The following is a 26,974-nucleotide window of genomic DNA, read 5'->3' on the forward strand; positions in this document are numbered from 1 at the left end:
GAGCCTATTGACTTCTGTAGGCTGTGATAAAGATTTTATTCTAAGTGAGAAGGGAATCCATTGGAGATTTTATTTTATTTTTATTTTCTTTAAGATTTTTATTTATTTATTCATGAGAGATAGAGAGAGGCAGAGGGAGAAGCAGGCTCCCCGCTGAGCAGGGACCCCGAATGCGGGCCTCAATTCCAGGACCCCGGGATCATGACCTGAACCGAAGGCAGATGCCCAACCATCTGAGCCACCCAGGTACCCTCCATTGGAGATTTTGAACAGAGTGTGCGTGATCTGATTTACATTTGAGAAGGACTATTCTGGATGCTGTGTGGAAATTCAAATGTAGAGTGGTAAGAAAGGTAACCAGGACAGAGATTAGGTATCTATGAATTATCCAAGCTAGAGAGAACCAATGAGAAATTGACTCCAGTAGTCTAACCTAGAGATGACAGATAGAACCTGTTGTGGCAGTCCAGTTAATGGTGGTTGGTTTGGACTAGGGTGATAATCACCAAGGTGAGAGAAGTGGTTCCATTTAGGGGAAGTTTTATAAAGGAAGTGATATGGAACTATTTGAGCTGAACTTGACAGGCAGGCTTGTGTCACTTATTGATTTATTGAGTGCCTACCACGGGCTGCACACTGAGCTCAGTGTTGGTGGTACAGCAGTGTAGAAGTCCTTGCAGAGAATGAGGAGCAAACTTGCTGAGGAAGTAATATTTTAAGATACAAAAGTAGTGAGGTGAACAATAGGCTTATAAGAATTACTTCTGAATTAGTTCTAAGGCCACTTTATTGTTTTCCTTTTACTGTAGAAAACTGTATGATCAAACTCCTTTGTATGCGTAACTCTCCTTGAATTTGCAAAAGTGTTAAGCTTCTATTAGTAGACACCCAGTTCACTGTCAGTTGGCAAATTTCATCAGATCACTTCCTTAGAAACAGTGGTTAATATTTATCTTTCTTGTTCTAAGGAGAAATTATAGCCTCATTAGAAAGGAAAAGAGCAGAGGAGAATACAAAATATATGGTAAGTTCATACATTTAGGTGCAAGTCTAACTGTTCATCTGCTTCCAGTCTTGCCCCCTGAATCTTTTCCCAGCTGGTTGACCCTACTTCAACTTTCCCTCCTTCTCGCCTATTGTATACTGCCTCCAAAATTGACTGGCCTAAAGCAGTCCAGTCATGTCTGTTCCCCAGAGCCTACAGAACAAATTTCAAATTCCTTAGCCTGGCATAGACTGACCCAACCTACTTTTTCTGCTTTATCTCTGACTATACTCTCCACTCTCTAATTTAATCACACTGGATTTTTTTTTAAAAATTATTTAAAAAACTGTGGTGAAATAAAAAAACATAAAATTTACCACCTTAACCATTTTTAAGTGTACAATTTAATGGCAATGATTAAGGACATTCACATTGTTAGGTAAATCCCATTGCATTTTAAATCACACAGTATCACTATTCCCCTAATACTTTTGGCAATTTATATTTATATTTATATGATTTCTGCTGATCCCTGAAATGCTTTCCTTTTCCTTATCATTTAAAGTCCTACATTATCTTGAAGATCAGTGCTCAGATCCTACCTCTTGCTTTAGGCTCCTATGAAACCTTATCTGGAAACAGAAGGTCAACTCTGCTGCTAGGTAACATAGTGCTTACAGTTAAAAGGACATGTTGGTTGGCAAACTGCATCTAGACTGGGAGGATTTATACATTAACTATAAATACCTGATGGGGATGTGATACTTTGGTCTTCCTTGAGTGATGACTCTTGTAATTAGGCAGATTCCTTGCCCCTGAAGGCTAAGTCTGTGGAGTTGTACAAGAGATAATGCCTCTCATGGGACATGAGGCTTTTAATTCAGGAACATTCCCACACCCACCCAATATTGATCTTGTCTTCTTATACCTGAGCTGTCACCTGAGGGACGTGGACTGATGTTTGTACCAATATAAGGACTCGCACTGAAGAGAACCCCTGAAGGCGCCCTGCTGGTCAGTGGTGTTTCCTGTATGACATCCTTCTCATCCACCTAAAGCCAAGTTTGGCCCACAGTAGTCTTGTGAGTCTGAACATTTCACTGGACCTAAGAAGAACTGCTTTGGGGAGTTTAATCAATATGTAGAGATGGTGTCCTAAGTACTAACAGCCCTTTCACATCTGGTCTGAAGACTGCTGTATATAGGGCCAGGCTAAAAAAGCATTGCTTACCTTTGGAAGAAGCTGGATTGCCTGTAGAATTCTTTGTCTGTGCCCAGAATTAAGGATTCCAATTTCCAACAAATCCTGATCTTCCATAACATTGCTTCCCTGAAACAAACCCAGAAATGTTACAAGTTAAATTAGGTATTTTTACTATGGGTAAATAATGATTTATTTAATGCAGAGAAAAATAACCAACAAGTGAGCTGATTTTTACAAATGAAAACAGAGTCATTCTTCTATGAGGGTGAGGGCAAGTAGGAGGTCACCTATGTGACTGAGGTGAAGGTGCTGGGAAAGCTTCCTTCCTCTCAGAAATGCTCTTATGGCTCAATATTTATGGTTGGGTTATCTGCATTGGGGATTCATTTCTGTGACCTAAAACTCTGTTTCCCTAAAAATGTGAATGCTTTTGAGAAGAGTTGCCCTTTAGGATCTTCAGTGATCTACCTATATGTTGACATGAATGAATCAGTTTTTTCTTCCCCTGAAAACAGATTGTGAGAGGAGGACTGAGTAAAAAATTGAAATATACTAGGCTAGTTAAAATTGGGAATTAATAATTAATCTTAAAATATTGAATGCCAGACATCTGATCAAGATATGGGGATACAACAATGAATAATTTGCAGGTCCCTGCCCACAACTGTCTTTATTCTTTCTAGTCCAGGGATGGAAACAGATTTTCAAAGGCAGGTAGAATGCTGTGAATGTGCTATGATGGTGACACATGCTTGGGAACCCCAAGGGAATCTGGGGGGTGTTTTCAGCGGAGATGATGTCTGATCAGATATCTGAAGCATGGTTCGGACTTAGCACTCAACAGAGGAAGGACACAAGAAAAATTATGTACAGCGTCCTGTGGGTGAGAAAGAACATAGCATATTAGGAAGCACTGGGTTCTTGGATGAGTTGGAGAGAGGAACAAAAGGTAAGGCTGGCAAGCTAAGCCGAAAACAGACTATATGCACATTGTATGCCAGGCTGAGGAATTCAGACTTCATCCTGACCATAACGGGGAGCCATGGATAGATGGTAAAAACAGGAGTTACATATGAGATTCTAAATTTACAAAGATCAATTTAGTTAAGTTTTAGATCAATTTAGTGGCTGGGCCTCAGTTTCCTTACCTATAGCATCACAAAGTTGAGCCACACGATCTCCAAGGACTAGTCTAGTCCTGAAATTCTTTGATTTCAATGATTTTTTAGGCCTCTGATTAATATTCTAATACAAAAATTTATAGATTGTTTATTTTGTCCCTAAATTTTAGTCTTTTGTAGCTTGTAAGCTAGTGTTTAAATTGAGGGGTCTATAGAGAAGTTCAGAATTCAGATCACTCCTTTTCTGGACAAATCAAACTGTCTTATTAATGTGTAACAAAAACACTATGAGTAGAAATTACAGAACACATATTTATGGAGAGCAATGGGTACTGACAGATATTTAAAGCAAAAGAGAATGAATTTGAAAGGGCAATCCTGGGAGCATGGAGACCATTAGGAGCTACCACAGTTGTTCTAGAGACAATGTGGGCTTAGACTGAGGTAGTGGTGGTCATGGGAAATAGAAAGATATGGGTGGGTTTGAAACTATCAAGGAGTTTGACTCAGTGACTGAATGCATGTAATGATGCAGAAATGCAGAACACATAATAGTTCCAGGCTTGGACAATGGTGGTGAATCACCATGTCTTTTCCTGAGGTAATAAAGGAGGATGGGCCTGTCTATATGATACAAAGTGAGACCAATATCTTTCCCTGTACAGGGACAGAATAGATGAATATAAACAATTTAATATCAGACTACATTATAAATGGATAATTGATTGTTCTTAGAAAGATTAAAGCCATAAGAATGGTACCATAGCTTGAGATTTAAAATGGGCATTCACTGGGCAAAAACATTCCACCTACTCATGATATCATTCCTATGCTTAAGCTACCCTGGCCTTCTCAGAGGAGGCAGAACGATCCAGGTATATAGCAGCATGATAATGAAAAGCCTAATGAAAAACAAATAAAGGCAGTCTTGGCAAAATGCCACAGGAAACATTGCTCTCAAGAAATTACTCTGTGCACACAATAGAGCATGGCTAAGAATATAAACGGCTTCATTTTGAGAAAGCATTATTATTTCCAGAAATGGACCAGTATGTCCTGAGTAGGATATATGATACCATTCTGTATTTGATTTTTAGTCTTTAAAGTGTTTCCAAAAGGAGTTAAAAGGATCTTAAAAAACAAAAACAGAAAAAAAAAACAAGAAACAAAAAACTTTGTCCATCTATGTGTTAGACCATTACCAGCTTTTCCATGGGCTAAATTAGCAGCCCACAACATTAGCTCACACACATTCTTTGGTGTGTCTGTGTTTGTCTTCTGTCAGTGTGTCTTCTGCTTCAGTAATTATAGATACCTACTATCTACAGGTAATCCTGAAAATTTGATTTCAGTATTTGAATACTGAAATGATATGAAGGATTAAATCCTTAAAACCACTATTTTTCCTCTAAACTACCAATATACCGTCTTTCTCTTACCTTCAGTAGGAGGAACCTTTTTGAAAAATTGTAGGGAAGTTAGACATCTTCTCTTTGGGTCAAATTTCCTAGCATATGGAATAATTACCAAACACTTTTGAAAAATGAGTGAAAATTTGGGAAGCACAGTGCAAATGGTGAGAATGTGCCCAAGGGGAAATGGTACTAATTGTGGAAATGTAAAGAAAAGGATTCACTGTCCCCAATGAGGCATGCTGTTAGAGATTTTCTATTTTCTCTCTTATTGCAATATATAGAGACACCAAAAATATCCTGGTGCATCATCTAGCCAGTCTTTTTTTGAAACACCACCAGGCTTGGATCTAAAGATCTGGGTCCGAATCTTGTTTGGGTAAACTTAGCTAAGTCATATATTATTTCTAGGTCTCATGGTCCTCACTCGTAAAATGCAGTTCAATGAATACTCAAGTTCTAAAATGCTATGATTTCAGTCATTTCTAACTTTTGATTAGTATCCTTATATGTAAATATAGATTGTATAATTTGAAGTTACATTTACATTGCAACTACATTTTAGTATTTCAGAACTTGCAACCTAAAGTTAGCTTTAAGAAGTATGGTTGACCTTTGAACAACATGGGTTTGAACTGTGTGGGTCCACTTAAACCTTGATTTTTTTTCCAATAAATACAGTATAGTACTGCAAATCTATTTTCTCTTCCTTATGACTTTCTTAATAACATTCTCTTTTCTCTATTTTACTTTATTGTAAGAATACAGTATATCATATTCATAACATGCCAAATATGTGTTAATCGACTGTTTATGTATTAGTAAGGCTTCCTGTTAACAGTAGGCTATTAGTAGTTAAATTTTGGGAGAGGTAAAAGTTATGTGCAGATGTTTGGCTGCATGGGGCAACTGGGGTGAGGGGGTGGTCAGCACCCTAAACCTCTGCATTGTTCAAGGGTCAACTGTAATTATAGAGAAATACAAGAATGCACTTTTTTGGAACAAATTAATCTCAGTATTAGGTAGGAACTTATAACATTTATTATTAAAAGAAACGACAAAATACCTTCATTCTGTAATATCGTGGATTCTTACAGCTTTTCAGAGGAAAATTAAATATTTCAAATCTTACAACTAACCATTTCATTTGCACTTGGGTAACAGATGTGCCATCAAAGACAATAAACATTTCCATTCTTCCTGGGGAGTTGAAATTTATTCTCATGTTATGACTTGCTTTCGCTAAATGTTAGAAAATCTCAGCTTATCCTTCCCCCCGCCCCCAATAACAGCTGAATGTAAACTCTAGCTTTCTCCCTCCTCCATTCACATGACTGCCAGATCAAAGATTTTTGGAGTAGAGCTCCATTATGTGTGTCTTACTGCTTAATCAACTACTACACTGCACTCACTCTCTACCTCCTCATCCCCAGTATGCATACTGCCTCTACTTCCTCATCTCCCATTTACTCCTCAACCCACTGCAATATGCTTTTACCCCGACTAACTCCATAGAGTTTCTCTGGCAAATGTTGAGAAAGACTTCTCAGTTGCCATATCTAGTTGATTCTTTTCAAACTGGATTTCAAAAAATCCATTGGCCACGTGTGGCTGGTGGCTACACTACTGGACAGCACAAATAGAGAATATTTCCGTCATCAAAGAAAATTCTATTAGACAGCACTTCTCCACAATTAAAGACATTGAAACTGTAGTTGAATCACACAGATAGGAGAAAAAAAAATGGGGACTGATAGGGAATCAGAACAGGGAGTCAGAAATACTCATGGGTCATCCTTAGGATATAATTGATGTGCTTCTCAGTCAAAGTTCATGAACATAAAATTGAAGATGTTTAGCAAATTTTCTTCGAATTTTTCAGTCATTAAAACAAATTAGTAGTAGTTCTATTTTCATTAGTGTTTCTTATGGGACTAGAAATCTATGCTATCAAAATGACAAATCAAATTTTTTATTTTCTTAGCACACTACCAGGCACATTGCACAAGTCACTTAGGGAATAATAATCAGTAGATAAAGTTGCTTAGTTAATGACTTACTGGAAGGATCAAAGGCCCAAGACAGTATTTTTAGAAGAGCTGTTCTTTTACTGACAAGAAATATCTAATCCAGGGGGTCTTTATTGCTTTCTTATATCATGGAATGAGGAAAAATAACAGATTTTATGCTCTGAGAGCTGAAAACTGAAGTTTCTCTGACCCTGGGGAGAATATTTTATATTATTGGATTTTTTTTCAGCTGTGATATACTAACAAGGTGACCAAATAGAATAAAAAGTAGTGTTTTGTACTTAATGCTCCATGAGAAATATAACAGCTATTTATTGAAATCATCTCTCAAATATATCTAAACTGACCACTTCTGTCTCTCAGAACTCCAGCTTGAAAAGTCCTCTTATTTTTATAACCTCAATTCCATAGCATATTCATTTAGCAAACTTTCCTTCATGTTGCATATTATATATAATAAATCTCTACAGATGCTAGGGAAACATGTTTAAGGACCATAGGGAATTTGTTTCTTTTTAATATAAGCTTAAGTTGGATGTTACTTATTCTCTCTCTCCAGTTCAAGACTGAAAAAATGGAGAGGATTCTGTCAATTTGGAGAAAATTTCTTTTGCTCTATAATTAGCCAAACTAGATTCTTCTCCACAATTTGTGTGGCCTGGAATATTTAAAATAGAATATTTGTATAATAGAATGATAGCAAAATCTTGCAAACTCACACATGGAGAAACACATATTTTAGTCTATTTTAATATTTTTACAGCATAAATGATGTGGTGGCATAAAACTATATATAAAATTCTTGGAATAATGTACCTCTTAGCTTCTTTGAGTCAATTTGATATCAACCTACAAGTAAGCCAAATGTGTCTTTTCTGCATGATTAGGATGGTAACTATTGGGATAAGTCCCAGATTTATAATTTCCCTATCAATGTTGGAAAGCTTTATTTTGTTTATCAGATGGAAACATGGGCTACCATAAGTAATCAGATAATGGATGATGTGCTTTTTCTAATTTTATTTTTTAAAATTAAAAAAAATTTTGTGTGTGTGTTTCTTCCAATTTTAATTCCCTTTATTACATGAATGAAATGACAGTGGAAGAAAACAGTATTTTTTTTACCTCTCTATCTTAGCCCTCCATTTGAAAATATTCTGTCTATTGCAATGGAATTTCTTGTTCACAACTTGATTAGATTTTCACATTCTTAGCTTATGAAGAGTTTCTTAGATTCTTTAGACCATTTGGATCATTGATTCAAATAAATGTCACATTATTGAGCAATAAGTTAGAGAGCATCTTATATACATAGAGTATATATTTTAATAAGTAATCTATATCTTAGAATTATTTTTTTAAGATTAGTATTTATAGCTCACATGATTATAATGAGTTTTATACTACCAGTTTTTCCCTCTTACTTTTCAAGTCTATTTCCCCTTTGAAACATCTGTTCTGAAGCCATGGAGAGAGAGAAAAAAAGGAATTTAAGTATTCAGGTATTTATTTGTTAAAGTAGTGAGCAAGTTTTGATGATTTCATAAGTTATAATTCTAATTCATTTGAGTGTGTTCATGTAGATTTTAGAATTATGTATAAGATTTCAAAGTCATTTATACAGTAAATTGTACTGTCTTGGTCAAGTTTCACAGATGCAAGAGGAAGCCTATTCATTTTTAAGGATGTTAATCCACCAGTCTTACGAGAAGAAACGAGGTTGTGAACAAAACTTATTTGTATGTTTTTACTTTTTTCCAGATACATGCATATGAAAATATGAGGCTTATGAACACCTACTGTCTTCTTTCAATTTTCATACCAATTGCAGTTGGTGTAAACATAAAGTAAATTACACACTTACTGAGTTCCTATTCTGTGCCAGGACCTTTTTTTTTTTTTTTGAAGATTTTTATTTATTTATTTGAGAGAGAGTGAGACCGAGAGAGGAAAAAGCAGACTCACTGCTGAGCGGGGAGCCTCATGTGGAGCTCGATCTCAGGACCCTGAGATTATGACCCGAGCGGAAGGCAGACAGTTGACCGACTGAGCCACCCAGGCACCCCATCGGGCACTGTTCTAAATGCCTTAGACATATTATCTTATTTAATCTCACCATAGCTCTCTGAGGTGGGTACTTAATGTACTCCCTTAGCTAATAGGAGCCTAACTATTACCCGATACTGCCTCCAGTGGGGTTAGTGTAGGAGAGAAAATGTTCAGCAAAAAAATGTGGCAAGACCTAAGCCATTTGCATTTTGCTTTAGAGCCGCATGAAACTCACATTTGAAAAGCAAGTGCTCCAACATATTTTATGTTTGATTTCACAACGTTTGAGCAACAGTGAATCTTTCTTTATAGAACAGAATTTGGAAAGCTGTCTGACCTATTCTTCCCTCCTCTGCTCCAGTCCTCTCTGTTCACGGAATCATGGAATCAGGGCTGGCAGGGACCTGGGGGGGGGGGGGTTCTTGTCTAAACGGTCCCTAACTAACCGCAAAGCTTTAACTTCCCTCTCTCTTTTGAAGCGTGGTGTCTAGCTGGGTTACACCATTCCCAAAGGGATAGGGTGGATATTAAATTCTTTAAATGGTCTTTCCCAATAGCTGAATCTGGGCAGGGGGTGGGGCTGGGGCTGGGGGGGGCACCTCAATCTTATTCCTTTAGTTCACACTGTGCTGCAGACTGTGACAGGAGAGCTATTAGAAGAACATGCCAAAAGTGGAGATGAAAACAGTTAGCAGCTGTCCTGTGTCCTTTTCCAATCACAAGCTGTGACGTTGAAAAATTTTTTTTTCCTTGGGTAGGCCGTACATAATCTTGGCAGGTATCTGAGTTTTGTTCTTCTCTCTAATATGCTGAACATTCCCCACTGCCTTATAAGAGAAAAATGAGCAGCAGTTAGGTTAGTTTGGACACCTTGCCCTTAACAGAAGAGGAACATGGCACCTTCGTGTTTACGACAGGCTCCTCTTGCGAGTGGTCTCTCATTGGTGATACAGAGCTCTAAAAGGAAGCTCCTCTCTGGAGAAACAAAGACAATTTGCTCCCGAGTATAACCAACACAGCCACATACTCTGAAGCAGAAAAGAAGTGCCTAAAATGATTAATGTTAACTAGCAGCCACTGAGCACTCACTGAGTACCTGGTACTTTGTCTACCTTATTTAGAAACCTTACCTCAGGGTTCTAAGCTAGGAGGCAATACCTTCATATCACAGACAAGGAAACTGAGCCCCAGAGCTGTGAAACCATCTAGCTAGTTCACACAGTTAAAATACAATGGATCTGGGATCAATGTTTTACTCTTTCAGACTGTGACACCCATATTTCTTTTGCTACAGTGAAGGAACCAAATGTTCAGTAGAGGACATTTTCTGGATGGAGATTCCAGTCAATGGATGTGTAACACTGCTGAGAAGTAACTCCTGTGTTGCTATTTTCACCACAGCCTTTCATATATATTGACAGACCACTGGAAGTGACTGCCATGGTTTCTCCAACACATTTTGTTTCAAATAAATTATTTACCTTCTGAAAGGTTAAGCAGTTAGTTCTTCCAACTGCCTTAGCGCAATCTAGAGCATGTTAATATAAGTGACAAGAGTCTGGCTAAAGCACCAAGTAACTTCTCATGTCTGAGCCAGGACTGTGCTGGGAGGTGGAAAATAACAGCATGGCATCAACTTGGCACTTCTCAGCTCTTCTGTAGAGCCCTTGTCAAACTACCTGTCTGGTCAACTGGGAAAGGACATGTTGGATTTCTTTTCTTTAGGTCTCTTTCAAGGCCAGGATGTTGGAAAATTATCCAATAAGGTAGAAAATTCCTGGGAATGTATCAAGGACATTTGTGTCCCTAACTTAATATATTCTGAATCCAGAGAAAAGAGTCAGTGCAGTCCCCTGAGAAGGCTATCCTGGCTGAAGGAGCCTGTCACGGTGAAGGTGGATAATTTAGTCCTGTGGGAATTGGGAGACCGGTCATAAAGGCGCTCATTAATCCATCAAAGAGATGGTTGTCCTCAAGGAGTGGATATCTACAGATTTAAGGATGATGAGGTTACCTGATACTGAACTATATTCAGAAATAGTCAAATAAATGTAGGAGGAGAGGAGCAAAGAGGAAGAGAAAGCAGGGAGGGAGAGAATGAGAGAGAGAAAGTATTGCTTATTAAGGGTGGAGGTGGTAGTGAGGAAAGTAGGGTTGCCAGATAAAACACAGAAATTCCAATTTACCTAGAATTGTATATTTTTATTTGCTTAATCTGGAAGGCTTACAGAAGAGGCTACTGAACACCGAAAATGAGTTTGCAGAGTCCAATCCACAATCAGAGCTTCCACTGAGGTAGGACTTGCCACTAATTCATTTATTCAACATATATTTGTTCACCTAATATTTTGTGAGCACTTACTATGTGCCAGGTACTAGGCTGGGTCCTGAGACACACTGAGAACAGAGCAGACAAGGTCCCTCTGCTTTTAGAGTTTATAGTCTAGTGGGGAAAACAGGAAAATAACCAAACAAAAAATAATGCAAATAATTATTATTTAGCAAAGTTTTATATAGGCCAAGAAATATTAAGAACTTTACTTTATTGTTTACAAAAAACCCTGAGGTTGGTACAGTTGTTACCCTTATTTACAAATAAGGACTTGAAGACACAGAGATTAATAATTTGCCCAGGTTCACATGTCTAGTAAAAATTGCTCTAAGGAAAATTAATACAGTGCTGTGGTAAAAAAAAAATACAAAGGAGATTTATGCTAGAAAGAATGGTCAGGAAAGCCTCCCTGAGAAAGTGATATGTAAACTGAGACATGAGGGATTAAAAGGAGAACCAAACCACAGAAAGAGTCATTAGAAGGGCATTGTAGAAGGAAGAGCAGGTACAAAGGCACTGAGGTGGGAAAAGAGACAGATTCTAGGAATAGACAGAAGGCTAATAAGACTAAATATAGTGACTGAGAGAGAAGAGGACATTGGAGGGGAGACAGGGCATACATTAATGGGGATCCTGATAAGGGCTTTGATTTTATTCTAAGTGCAATGGGAAACACTGAAGGACATAAACTGACTTATATTTTTTACTATACTCTGGCTATGGTGTGAAGAATGGATGGAGGAATTGGGTGACATGGAACTTGAACTCAACAGCCTGAATTGAAACGATAGCCTGGAGACACTGAAATCTGAGGAAAATGGGATGAAATATGACCTGTTGGAGAACCACAGGAACTGGCCTCACTGGGGAGTCAAATTTCCAAGCTAAATATAATCTTTCGTTTGAATCAGAAAGAAAAGCCAGATGGCAAAGATAAAAGTCAGAATGGTCTTTGATATAGTGTCTAAATTGATACAACTGTGGATAGAGATTGAATAATACTTATTAAAATGTAAACATCCATACTCCTTGGACTCAGCATTTTTATTTCTAAGTTGTAGACATTGTTGGTAGGCTGATCCCCTTCTCCCCTGCTATCTTCTACTATGGAGGCTGGAGAAATTGTTTCAACCTCCCTTGAAGCTATGGGCGGACATGTGACAAAATTTGCCCACTGGGGAACTTCTGGAAAAACTTGCTTTTCTGATTAAAAGGGAGAAATTCACCTGGTATCCTTGTATGTCCATAAGAAAGTGGCTGTGGACTTTCCCCCGATGAGTTTGGTCATTTGTTCATATAAAGTGACAGAGATGGGTTCACAGTTGGTTAACCACCAAAAACAAATAACCCTATTGGGTATCTGTAAGCAGGCAAGTATGAATTATGGGAGAGTTAGTCCCTAAATAAGAAAGGTAATTTAAAGCTGTCTCCATATTTGGCATACAAGTGGCTCTGGCCAGTGCTGATCTGTTAACGAAAATAATGACGAGGATGTGGATTATGGCATGTAATAGAGGTCATAAGGGGTATTCACAATTAACCTTAGACAGACCTGGGTGCGATAACCACAAAGAGGGAGAGAGAAGGATATTAGAAAGAATGAAAGTTATCAGAACAAAATTGGGAGGCTGTGTGTGTGTCTGATTTGTATAGATTTGTTTGTTCTAATTTTGACTTAAAATTATGAAATCTCACAGAAATAATTACTGAAGGAATTTATTTCCTATGGATTTTGGTTTCTGTTCACATTTCCTGGATGTGAAATTACCAAAGTGTTGATGGAGTTGACAGATTTTAAATCTGGGAGTGGCTTTTAACTTCTAATTGAAGATGACAGGCATCCAGAGATTGTATAGTCATTGTGGTTCTAAAGGAAGCACATTTTTACATAAATTTGAGTTTTTATAGGAAAGAATTTTTACACTTAAAACTTGAGCACATTATAATCTTAACAGAGCAGAAATAGTGAGAACATTTGAGGGGTTTGTTAAGTTGGCCTGGGTGTGTGACTTCCCTGAACTCTTGAGATGTCAAAGTTTGTGGTTAGGTCCTTAGTAACTTGGAATGCCTTTGGTGGGCAGTGAATGGTGATTACCCTATTGAAACAGTTGACCAGAATATTCTTGACTTTTCTCCACATTTATTTTGGTTTTAGTTTTGGTTTTGAAGACATTTTTCTTGAAATGTCTTCAGTAGAAAACATTTTTTTCCCCCATAAAAACTTTGTTTTGGCTTGCTTTATATAAAAAATGTGGTGTTGGGGAAACTCACTGTATGTTTGTGTCCCCTCCAAATTCATATGTTGAAACCTATTTCCCAATGTGATGATATTTGGAAGTGGGGCCTTTCGGAGGTGGTCACGTCTTGAGGATAGAGCCCTCCTGAATGGAATTAGTGCTGTATAAAAGAGGCTTCAGAGAGCACCCTTGCTCCTTCTGCCATGTGAGGACACAGAGAAAACATGGCCATCTATGAACTAGGAAGTGGGACCCTATCAGTCACCAAATCTACTGGTGCCTTGATCTTGGACTTGCAGCCTCCAGAACTGTGAGAAATAAGTTGCTACTGTTTTTAAGCCAAGCAGTCTATGGTATTATGTTATAGCACCCCGCATGGACTAAGACAGAAAACAGCACTGGAATTAAGTATGAGGAAATGGTCACTGTGGGTTACACAGGCAGGAGGCTAACCCAACCAAGGGGTTAAAGAACGTTGAGTGAAATCACAACTCAGAAGAGTCCTTTGGGCTGTTGTAGAGTTGTGTTGCTCCATCATTTGGCCTTGGGTTGAATACAAAGGGAAAATTTGTGCAAGGCACACAAACACTCATGTTCTCTGTATGGCATCTATACTTAAGGATACTCTTTCCTCATTTCCTCCTGTCATTTTCTTCACTAAACAAGAACAAGATATTCGAGAAAAGGAGACACCTTTTCTCATGATGAATATTATTAAATGTCCCCTTGTCTAATTTTTCTAATTAAAGAGAGAAGTTCACTGGTACCAAACCCATCATAAATTCCTTCATATTAATTTGAACATTATTAAAAATGGACACCTCTTGTCTAAGTTAAAGCAGATGCTAAATAGGCCATAGAATCTCTTATTTCTTTCTACTTAGTATTATATGCCTTATACTCTTCACTGGATAGCAAAATTCTTGGTAGAAATGATCATGACTTAAGCATCTTTGCATCTTCCCTATTACCTAGATTTTGCTGAAATTTTGAATAAAATAAAAGCTTGAAAGAATGAATACTAAGTAAAAAAATATGAACCATAAGTTTATAAAAATATCCAGTCTAAGGACCACCAAGTAAGTTTGTAGCAAAAGGGTTGAAAAGTTTGAGCTGAAAATTCTAATATTTAGGATGTCTGATTTTTTTTTCCTAATTGAAGAAAGGATAAAGATGGAATTTCCGGTACATGATAACACCAAAATGTTCTTAATTTTTTTCAGTTTTGCAAATTCTCATGATTTGATTTTCATCCAGGACTGTCAGTTGAGACATCTGATAATCTAAAAGCATTCAGAGAATTAGGATCCCATATGGCTCAAAAATATTTCCTTTCCGACAGGGAAAAAGAGAACACACTGTGAAAATAATACTGGTATAGGTTTTGGTTTATGTGTACAAGGAGCACAAATGAATTTAAACCATTATCTATGGTATAATAATCATTATAATGATTATCAGGGTCAATTACAATGAATAAAATAAGAAGAATATATACTTCTCATAAGCATGTTGCATTATGACAAAGCAGAGGTATATTTCAAGGCAATGATAGCAACGTAGTTATGTTTAGTCTTACGGAAGCAACATTCATTGGAAATGAGCACCGAATTAGGAGTCCTGACTTATCACTAATTAACTGTGTAAACTTGGAAAAGTCTTTTAACTTCCTTAGGACTTCATTTTCTCAACTGAACAATGATAAAATTGGACCAGATGTTCCTTTTTAACACAGCATCTGTTCTGGAGGTTCTAGCTGGGAGTAAATCTACTCATATACTCAAGTTGTTTGAAGAATAGTTCTCCTTGTATGGGGGAAGTTATTCTCTTTAAATGAGTGTTAAGTATTAATAGACATTTATATAATAATGAGAGAGGACACGGACTTGGTTGGGTTCAGCCAAGTGTACCCACTGAATTAATAATAATAACAGTAGTAATAATAATAATGACTGGCAACATTCATTGGGTGTTGACTGTGGGCTGGACACTGCTTTAATCTTCAGAAAAATTCTATGAAATAGATAGTATTATTAACACTCACATTTTACAGGTGAGAAAAGTAAAATTGAGAGATAACTAGACACTTGGCTGAGATCACACAGGAAGTGGTAGCGCTGCTGTGACAACTGAGGTGGCAATAAAGGGGGATGATGGGATCAGATAACCAGATGCCCCCACATCCCATAGTTTCCAGACAAGTGTCTTCTACATGGAATCGCTTCACAGAGATCAGCTGCGGGGAGTTTCTCCTTACTAGCCCCGTGGTCTGCATCAGCTCTCTTTCCCATGATCTCTACTGAGGAACTGGAGATTAATAAAGAGGATGGAATTTGGAGCTCCTGGGTTCACATTGCAGTTTTGCTTTTTAAGAGCTGAGGGACTCTGGGCAAGTAAGCTTCCTTTCTTCGTCTTAAAATGGAGATACCAATGACGCCTACCTTTTAGGGATGTGGTACATAATGTTTATGGAATTGCTTCATAAACTATAAAGTAATATTGCTAAAAATAAAGCGTGCCTGCTAGGAACTACTTTTTTTCTCATTTTTTTTTTTTTTTTTGTTAGGAACATAGAGCTGTAAATCTTCTAGTTTCATGTTGTTTTTGCCAGAAATAGTCTATTCTGAAAGAGGCAGCATGTGTGGTGGAAAAAAATGTAGATTTTATTCCTAGCTCTGCCATTTACTTAGCTTTTTGGCCATGGGCAAGTCACTTAATTGGGCATCCCACTGGGCCCCAGGCTCAGAAGGGCCCTGAGCTTGGGGTTTTAATGCTCTGTGGTTGCTGTCTTGAAATTCTTCAGCATTTTTTCTTTGGCTTTGAATTTTGTAAATGAAGACTGATAGGACAATAGAGTATGTGTTGGGGTTTCTCATCATGACTCAGTGATGGGTTCTACTGAAAAGCTCTTCACTGCTTCCTAGGCTCACTGGCCCTGGGCCCTGCCTGGCCTCCTTTCTACCTGGTCCTAAAACTGCTGATGCCCTGCTCTCTACCTCCAGCAGGGTTGTGGGCCCTGGCACAGGATGGGTTGAAATTAGGCATTCGTACTCTATGGCACCTCAGCGTGGGGTATAGTGTCTCTTATTCCCCCACTGGCTGGCAGCACCATGGCATGTCTCGTGGGCAGTCAACCAAAGTCTACCCTTGATCCAGGTAACAAACATGTCCTGACACAGAGATTTAAGAATCCTTGGAGGTCCCCTGTCTCCCATAGGTTCAAATGATGGGCCCCTAGGAAAGGGAGATGCCTAGCTTGACTTCCCCAGACCCTGCCCAGTTCAAGGTGCTGGGCATTGGTCAGAGGGCTGTTGGAAGGTGGGGCTCAGCAGATATCAGGCTCTGCAGTGAGGTACTTGTGTCTGCATTAGGAGGCAGGGTCCTAGGTGCCTGTGAGAGTCTGCACTCCCTGCAAGTATCTTCTGCCTGGGAGCACTCCCTTGCCTGGAAAACTTCTTCCTTCCTTCCAACTTTCAACCTTCCTGAGTTTGGTTTGTATTTGTCTCTTTTGGTGTCTCAAGGCACCCTTTGGATTACAGCTATGAAATAAAAGTTGTGTGATTTTGGTGATTCTACATACAAATTAAATACTTTGATATTTGTGTTTAAAATCGGCATTTCAGGCACCTGGGTGGTGGCTCAGTTGGTTAAGTGACTGCCTTCAGCTCAGGTCATGATTCCAGGGTCCTGGGATTGAGTCCCATATCGGGCTTTCCCTGATCTGCGGGGAGCCTGTTTCTCCTTCTCCCTCTGCTTGCCTCTCCCCCTGCTTGTGTTCTCTCTCTGTCAAATAAATAATAAAATCTTTTAAAAAAATAAAAATAAAATTGGCATTTCACAATATAAAAACAAATGGCCAAATTCATGCTAATAAGAAAAAATTTTCATTTTTCTTTACTCAGAATACTAAATAAATAGTAAATTAAAAAACACCATAACAAGCTTGGAAAAACACAAGGAAGAAAGGAAAAAGCCTTTATGTAATTTTGACGGCACTTTTACTCCCACTTTTTTAATGAGGGGTCCTACATTTTCATTTTGCCCTGGATCCCACAAACTATGTAGTTGGACATGCTCCCAGGGTGTAAGTTCTGCAAAATCACCTGGTCCCTGCATCACTCCACAGGTATCTGTAAGCTCTGGAGTATCTGTAACTTAAGTTAGGAAGCGTGGTTGGACTGACCCATGAACAGCTTACTCTCTATCCAGTTATCTGTGGCTTTATCTTTATCTTTCTAAGAAGGTAGAAAAGGAGAAATGGGGACCATCCTCTTTGAAACTACGGAGGTCATTTAACCTTACCAAGGATGATGCTTCACTATCCATTAACTAGATATAAATTCAATTTGTAGTTCTAGAGATTGGCTTAAAATTATGAAAATAATTGTAATTTGCCTGGTCTTCTGGGGCTCTTTTATTCATTCATTCATTCATTCATTCATTCACTTATTCTCTTATTCTCACATTTATTTATACTGTCCTTTCATAACGTACTGAGTGTTTATCATGCTGCACATACTTTGTTAGGCATTGAGAATTCAAAAGTGATTAAGATGCTCTCTCTCCTAAAGGAACACAGTCAGTGAGGGTAGGGAGCTGGGAGGAAGACAGCACATAAATAAGTAATTATTTTTTGTGACAGCAAGTGCAATAATTATGGCTATACATAATTCTGAAGGCATAGGCACGAATCAAGGAAGACATTTTGGGGCAGGTGACATCTCTGTTTCCTACTAAGTGATTAGTAAACGTTAGTCAGGATATAGAAAAATGGGAGAGGCAGGGAGGAGAAGGCATTGCATGGATGGGTTATAACATGAACAAAGGCACTGAGACAACAAACAGTGTAGTGAGAGTGAAAAACAGCAAGTGGTTTACTATTAATCAGGGAAAGACCAAGTAGCTAGCTTTGTCAACTAGGATACTAAGTGGCCTTCATCCTATAGCTCTGGGCAGTTTGTGAATGAATGTTTTTCTTTTATTTTTTTGAATATTTCATTTATTTGAGAGAGAGAGAGAAAGAGAGCATGAGTGGGTGAAGGGACGGAGGGAGAAAATATCCAAGCAGGCCCCTCCTGAGTGGGGAGCCCCATGCAGGGCTCAGTGTCATGACCAATGGGGTCATGACTTGAGCCAAAACCAAGAGTTGGATGCTTAACCAACTGAGCCACCCAGGCACCCCTGAATGGGTGCTTTTATACCTAGAAATGAGATGATTGGATTTACAATTTAGAAAAAATACACCAGTGGCTATTTGAAGTGTGGATTTGAAGGGATAAAACTGGAGATGTGAGGCTGGAGCCTGTTTAAAAAGCTTTTGTAGCAATAATACAAGAGACAACGAAGGTCTCAACTAGGGCAGTAGTAGCAAGGGTGGCTTTGAATTAAAGAAATACTAAGGAGTTAAAACTGGTTGGACTTGATTATTGATTAAATGTAAGAGTGAATGGAAGGAAGGAGCAAGGATGATTGTCAGATCTCTTGTTTGGGGTGACTGATGGTTAAGGACCCAGGTGAGAAATGACTTCAGAAGGAGGTAAAGACTTTGGAGGTGGAGTGGGGAAGAAGGGGCTATGGAACTGGCAGGTGGAGGTGTCTGCAGGCAGTTAGGTGAGGCTGAAGTTTGGGGAGAGGTTTGGGCTGAGTTGTAGATCTGGAGGTGACCGGAGTCTCTAGGTGGTAACTATGAGACAGATGAAAGCACCCATGGTAGACACCCTGAAAGAGGGAAGAAGACAAAGATAATGAGGAAAAAGAGAGTATGTTGCCATGGGAACAAAAAGGGTAAAGAGTTTCACAAATGAGGACGTGAACCAGCTGTTAAATATGGCAGAGAGATCCTAAAGGAAGTGGAAAAGTTCCTTTGATTTAGTAATATAGAGCAGCCAATGAGGGATCACAGGAGGAGTCTTTTGGGGAGAACTGTGGGAACAAAAGCCGGATCTGAGAGGATTGTGAAGTAAGAAAAGCGGAGACAGTGAATATAGACTACTCTTTTGAGAAGGTTGAACAAGTAAGGGAGGAGAAAATTTGGAGCACAGCTGGAAAAGGAGCAAGATCAAGGGAGAGTTGCTTTATTTTCTTTCTTTTTTTGCCTAAGAATAGGAGACACTTAAGCAAGTTTCTGGGCAAAAGGAAGAGAATACTAATGGAGAGGGAAAGTTTGAGATGCAGGAGAGGAGGGGGAAAACTCATAGAGGGAGCGGGGCAGGCCTTGAGTAAGACAGTGCATCCTCTGCACCTGGAGGGAGGGGTGTGCTGCGGGGGGTGGGGTGTGTGTGGCAAGGACCCTGCAGGCCTACAAGGCCTGTACTTCTGCCATCATTGACACATGTCAAATCCTCAGGCTGTTTCTACTCCTCAAGCTGAGCTGCAAAACTGGTGGGAAAAGTTAGGCAACTATGCTGAACAAATTTTCTACAGATTCACATCATTTAACTACTGATAGACTGCACTCAAATGGCAATTCTTTCTCTTGGAAGTTCCTATAAAAATTCCTTGATGAGGATCCTCCAAGTCTCCAATCTTACCTTTACATCCCTCAGTCTTACAAGAACACTCCCTCTTGTGAGTGGTCTGAGCTTATCCATCATGAATGCCTGCAGCATCTCTCCTTTCTCAATTTCTTATGTCCTCACCTTCATCTTAATTTTTTTCTTGCAATATTCCAAATTCTATTGATCTTTCAAGGTCCAACTCATGTGATAGCCCATATTTCTGCTTTACTTTCATCCTACATATATATTTTTAAGTTATTTGATGTCTTTTATAAGCTATTTTAAATACTTTTTAGAACAAGAAAGGGATCAATCAACCAACCAATTGCCCTGATGCCTTTTTATAAAACTTTTTATAAAACTTTGTATAAGTTTTATATATTATATATAATAGTTTTATATATTATATATAATATTTATATATTATTATATATTTATATATTATATATAATTATAAATATCTTTGACTCATTCATATAATTCTTCTACTAAGCTATTAAATCCCTGAAGGGCAGGTGATTTTTTTTTTTTTTTGCAACTGTTCTAGCAGTGACAACATACCATAAATAATAGCTACCTGCTACAATTAATGGATTGTAAGTTCCTGGAGGATAGATAGATAGATAGATAGACAGATAGATAGATAGATAGATATACATGTGCATATGCAGATATATATTTATATTTTCTAAAGTACATCAATTTAATCCAAAACTTATTAGACACTTACTAGCCATTAGGAGTTAATAAAGATAAAACAGTCTCTGTCCTCTAAGGATGCAAAATCCAGTAGGGCATTCTAATATGTATATAAACACTAATAAATATTAGGAACAGACTTTTAGTGTGAATAGGATTTTAAACAGGCAGACCACTGTGGCAGACCATGGTCTGAAAACAGGGTGAAACAGGAAGAGGACGAAGCTGGAAACACAGTCTAGAACCAGAGAATGAGAGAGCTTGAATGACACATTGATGACACTGCATTTACTCTATAGGAAACTGGCGGCTCTCAAAGGTGTTTAGGCAGAGAAGATTATTAAATATGGTTTTTTAAAAGATTACTGACAGCAGGATTGAGGGTGAATTTGAAAATAATATTTGAAGTCGATAGATCTACGAAAAAACTTTATTCCCCACCTTGAGGTAAAATTGACAAATAACATTATATTAGTTTCAGGTGTACAACATAATGATTTGATAATTGTATATATTGCAAAATGATAACCACCATAAGTCTAGTTAACATCAGTCACCATACACAGTTTCAAAAAAGTTTTTTTTCTTGTGATGAGAACTTTTAAGATCTACTCTCTTAGCAACTTCCAAATATGCAATACAGTTTTATTAACTATAGTCACCATGCTGAACCTTAACATCCCCATGACTTTTTATTTTATGACTGGAGGTCTGTGATAGTTTAGGTGAGAGATGATAAAGGTCAAACAAGGGCAACTTGGTTACAGATTAAATACGAGTGTATGAGTGTGTGTGTGTGTGTGTGTGTGTGTGTGTGTGTGTGTTGATGGGAGGAGGTAGTGAGCAAGGTGAAGTAAGTGCCCAGAAATTATTTGTTGATCTTACTTTTTATAAGACATTAAATGGCAAACAGCAATAATGAATATAATTTATTGGATATCCTATAACACATTTCTCTAAAATCAGCCCCAGGCCATATTATTATCTCTTCTTCACCAAGTATTTTCCTCTAGGCCTGATTTTGGCAATTTATCCTATATGATCAAGTGTTTTTCTCTTAATATTTCAGGTCTTCAGTTTTGAGCACCCAGTGAGCTCATATATCCTCTAGGGAAAGATACATATTAGTATGCACCTTTTATACTTTTCAGGGTACTTGGCAGAGGGTTAGGCAAATAGTGGATACCAAGTAAATAGTTGCTATATTGAATTAAATGGTATTACATGGGGTTTACTGAAGATTGGATGTCTTGGCTGTCCTTGGCCTTGCAATGCTGCTCTCTGTGCCTGGAAGCTTTTCTCTCTCTCTTCACCTTCTCTCTACTATCTTTACCTATTTGCTTAAGTAGTTCCTTTTCATTACTTCTTCTAGGATTTCTTGATTGATTTGCTTCCACTAGTTTAAATACTTTTGCAAGGTAGCATCATCTACTAACTTATTTGTCTCCCTGTTAGCTCCATAATAGCAGAGCATCTTTTGGTGATTTGCTCATTATTTTATCCCAGCTTGAGCACAGTGCCTGGCATACAGTGACTGCTCAGTGGATATTTGTTAAATAAACATGGCTTTGTGTGGTTTTATTTGTAAATCTGAACACTTTGAAATCTGAATCTTTTGGGGGGAGGATTTACTTTTGATTCTACTTTTTTTAAATTAAGTTCAATTAGCCAAGATATAGTAGTACATGATTATTTTTTGATGTAGTGTTCAATGATTCAGTAGTTGCTTATAACACCCAGTACTCATTGGATCATGTGCCCTCCTTAATGCCTATCATCTGGTTACCCCACCCCTCCATCCCCCTCCCTTCTGCAATCCTCAGTTTGTTTTTCAGAGTCCAGAGTCTCTGGTTTAACTCCCTCTCTGAAATTTGAATCTTTAAATAGTTGGATGCAAAGCCCTAGATTCATCACGCAAAAAAGTAATGGGAGACCATCTGAAAAAGTATTTTTATTCTTTATGCTCTTAAATTAAGTAAGTAGAAATTGAAGTAGATATTAGTATATTTTTGAGGACCTCTACACAATTAGAGTTCTGGAGGGAAAACACTAAGACAGCTCAAGGATCACCTCTCTATACTGCTCCCCAGGAGTATACAAAATATCTGCTTGGTTGCCCATTTTCTCAGGTATACACACTATCATCTTTAGTTTGTAAGTTCCTCTAGCGGCAGGAAACATTAGAAAACAAATGTGACATCAAAATACAAAGAAATCAGAAAGCTAAATTCCATTTTAGAAAGCCTTAAGAGGTATAGTTCTAGTGTTCTACAGATAACTCAAGATCACAGGCAATACAATCCTTTGCTCTAGGGCATTTATTTTAGTCATACCATAAAATTTCACTTTCTACTGCCTGGTCCCATTTTTGGCCCTAGAGACAGAGGTGTTAAGAAAATCAGGCATGGGTCTTGTTCTCATAGAACTTAATGTCTAGGAATGAAAGAATTGGTGGTGACCTCATTTTGAAGAGGTTGGCTCAGATCAAGACCCAGCTTTGAAATTGGTCCTCAATAAGATGAGTGGTTTCCAAGAATATAGCTCTGTATAAACATATTCATACCCCTGAGATAAGCCATGACTTGGGGTGAGGAATTCTCTCTCACAGATCCATTACCAGGAGTCTCTGCAAGAGCTCACATCTTTATTTCAATACAGATGCTTCTTGTTATTTTCCCAACAGGCACTTAAAGAGGATCAATTACTACTGGTAGCCTTATTTCCCAGATAAAGAAATTTCCCTTTACTCTAGTCTCTCCACAGCCAAAGTCCACTATGTCTTTTTTAGCATCGTCAGCCACCATGATAGTGTAATGGAAGATAAAACATCCTGGAATCTCTAAAAAGGAATGCATTAAATGTACTCATAGCTTAGATACCACTGTGTGCTCCAAAGGCTAACTAGGAAAGGCACTGACAGGTTACGGGTTCATTGTTAAAATCCAAGATTGGGACAAGGGTTAGAGGATTCTCATCCTCCTACATTTACATGGCCTAAGGCAGCGTATGCTTCTAAATCACATTTTGGATTATGTCTTAACAGACAATATTTTAAAAGTGCTGAGCCCATGTAATTAGATAACAGAAATAGTATGTGCAGTAGGGCTGGGTAAAAGTGCCTTTAAAGTTGTTGTTGGTTTCCAAAGGTGTGTTTGGATTGTTAAAACTTAATGACTCCTTGAAAATAATAGTCAAAATCATAACTTATATGCTGCAGAGCATTTTTCAATTCAGCTTTCAGTTGTATTATTTCAGTGGAAAGCAAAGACTGATAAGTTGACTGGCTTGGCCCTATCTTAAGAATAACTCTTAGAGCAAGATCTGGTGATCCAGATAACTGCTCTTGCTGTAGTGTTCCCTCCACCTCTGCAACCTCATAATGATGGACACTTTAGGTAAAAAAGTTAACTCAGGATATTAAAAATCAATTAACATGTTGGAAAATACAATGAATGGTAATCCCATTGTTTCTGGGGAGCCATTTCTTATTTTTGAGGGGTAGCAGCTATACCCTAACTATTTGAGTAATGATTTCCTGTAAGAATGATATGAGTGGGAAACTGGCATAATCCTGCAATGGGAATACCCAACAATAAGTTAGGAAACTTGACCATGTTGCTTCAGACCTATAAATGAAGCAAAAATTAAAATGTTAGAATGCCTTTTACAATGTTAATCATCTTTATACTCAGAGGGTTCAGTTGAAGCTAGTAACTAATAAGATTAACCTTGCACCAAGACTGAGCGTGCCAGGGCCAGAAAGGACTGGCATGATATATTCAGAGCACTAAATGAGAAAAATATGCAGCCAAGAACATTATATCCAGCTAGGCTGTCATTGGAAATAGAAGGAGAGATAAAAAGCTTACAGGACAAACAAAAACTAAAACAATTTGTGAACACAAAACCAGGCCTACAAGAAATATTGAAAGGGGTCCTTTAAGCAAAGAAAGAGCCTAAAAGTAACATAGACCAAAAAGGAACACAGACAATATACAGTAACAGTCACCTTACAGGCAATACAATGGCACTAAATTCATATCTTTCAATAGTTACCCTGAATGTAAAGGGACCAAATGCCCCAATCAAAAGACACAGGGTATCAGATGGATAAAAAAAAACAAGATCCATCAATATGCTGTCTGCAAGAGACTCATTTTAGACCCAAAGACACCTCCAGATTTAAAGTGAGGGGGTGGAAAACCATTTACCATGCTAATGGACATCAAAAGAAAGCCCGGGTGGCAATCCTTATATCAGAGGAATTAGATTTTAAACCAAAGATTATAATAAGAGATGAAGAAGGACACTACATCATACTTAAAGGGTCTATCCAACAAGAAGATCTAACAATTTTAAATATCTATGCCCCTAACAGGGGAGAAGCTAATTAATAACAAAATCAAAGAAACACATTAACAATAATCCAATAATAGTAGGGGACTTTAACACCGCCCTCACTGAAATGGACAGATCATCTAAGTAAAATATCAACAAGGAAATAAAGGCTTTAAATGACACACTGGACCAGATGGACTTCACAGATATATTTAGAACATTTCATCCCAAAGCAACAGAATACACATTTTTCTCTAGTGCACATGGAACATTCTTCAGAATAGATCACATCCTAGGTCACAAATCAGGTCTCAACCAGTACCAAAAGATTGGGATCATTCCCTGCATATTTTCGGACCACAGTGCTTTGAAACTACAACTCAGTCACAAGAGGAAAGTTGGAAAGAACTCAAATACATGGAGGCTTAAGAGCATCTTACTAAAGAATGAATGGGTCAACCAGGAAATTAAAGAAGAATTAAAAAAATTCACGGAAACCAATGAAAATGAAAACACAACTGTTCAAAATCTTTGGGATACAGCAAAGGCAGTCCTAAGAGGAAAGTATATAGCAATACAAGCCTTTCTCAAGAAACAAGAAAGGTCTCAAATATACAACCTAACCCTACACCTAAAGGAGCTGCAGAAAGAACAGCCAATAAAGCCTAAACCCAGCAGGAGAAGAGAAATAATAAAGATCAGAGCAGAAATCAATGAAATAGAAAGCAAAAGAACAGTAGAACAGATCAACGAAACTAGGAGCTGGTTCTTTGAAAGAATGAACAAGATTGATAAACCCCTGGCCAGACTTATCAAAAAGAAAAGAGAAAGGACCCAAATAAATAAAATCATGAATGAAAGAGGAGAGATCACAACCAACACCAAAGAAATACAAACAATTATAAGAACATATTATGAGCAATTATATGCCAGCAAATTAAATAATCTGGAAGAAATGGATGCATTCCTAGAGATGTATCAACTACCAAAACTGAACCAGGAAGAAATAGAAAACCTGAACAGACCCATAACCAGTAAGGAAATTGAAGCAGTAATCAAAAATCTCCCAAAAACAAGAGCCCAGGGCCAGATGGCTTCCCAGGGGAATTCTACCAAACATTTAAAGAAGAATTAATACCTATTCTTCTGAAACTGTTCCAAATGGAAGGAAAACTTCCAAACTCATTTTATGAGGCCAGCATTACCTTGATCCCAAAACCAAACAAAGATCCCAACCAAAAGGAGAACTACAGACCAATATCCCTGATGAACATGGATGCAAAAATTCTCACCAAAATACTAGCCAATAGGATCCAACAGTACATTAAAAGGATTCTTCACCATGATCGGGTGGGATTTATTCCTGGGCTGCAAGGTTGGTTCAACATCCACAAATCAATCAATGTGATACAATACATTAATAAAAGAAAGAACAAGAACCATATGATCCTCTCAATAGATGCAGAAAAAGCATTTGATAAAGTGCAGCATCTTTTCTTGATTAAAACTCTTCAGAGTGTAGGGATAGAGGATGCATACCTCAATATCATAAAAGCCATCTATGAAAAACCCACAGCAAATATCATACTCAAGGGGGAAAAACTGAGAGCTTTCCCCCTAAGGTCAGGAAAACGGCAGGGATGTCCACTATCAATGACTGCTGTTCAACATAGTACTAGAAGTCCTAGTCTCAGCAATCAGATAACAAAAGGAAATAAAAGGCATCTGAATCGGCAAAGAAGAAATCAAACTCTTACTCTTTGCAGATGATATGATACTTTATGTGAAAAACCCAAAAGACTCTACCCCAAAACTGCTAGAATTCATACAGGAATTCAGTAAAGTGGCAGGATATAAAATCAATGCACAGAAATCAGTGGCATTCCTATACATCAACGACAAGACAGAGAAAGAGAAATTAAGGAGTCGATCCCTTTACAATTGTACCCAAAATCATAAGATACCTAGGAATAAATGTAACCAAAGAGGCAAAGAATCTGTACTCAGAAAACTATAGAATACTCATGAAAGAAATTGAGGAAGACACAAAAAAATGGAAAAACGTTCCAT

General features: G+C 37.9%; 1 protein-coding gene across 16 annotated transcripts in view; it reads right to left on the minus strand.

The window, feature by feature from the left end:
• ANKS1B (ankyrin repeat and sterile alpha motif domain containing 1B) overlaps positions 1-26,974 on the minus strand; it is a 1,102,644-nt gene that overhangs the window by 310,159 nt on the left and 765,511 nt on the right. For all 16 annotated transcript variants that reach the window (XM_028121697.2, XM_028121696.1, XM_028121695.2 and 13 more), the window contains one exon: positions 2,217-2,315. In XM_028121697.2, the coding sequence (XP_027977498.1) occupies positions 2,217-2,315 (99 nt within the window). The remainder of the gene's footprint in view (positions 1-2,216; positions 2,316-26,974) is intronic.

This window comes from Eumetopias jubatus, unplaced genomic scaffold (genome assembly GCF_037043125.1).
Source record: "Eumetopias jubatus isolate StellerSeaLion01/CBP00866 unplaced genomic scaffold, mEumJub1_p1.0 scaffold_8, whole genome shotgun sequence".
Taxonomy (NCBI): domain Eukaryota; kingdom Metazoa; phylum Chordata; class Mammalia; order Carnivora; family Otariidae; genus Eumetopias; species Eumetopias jubatus.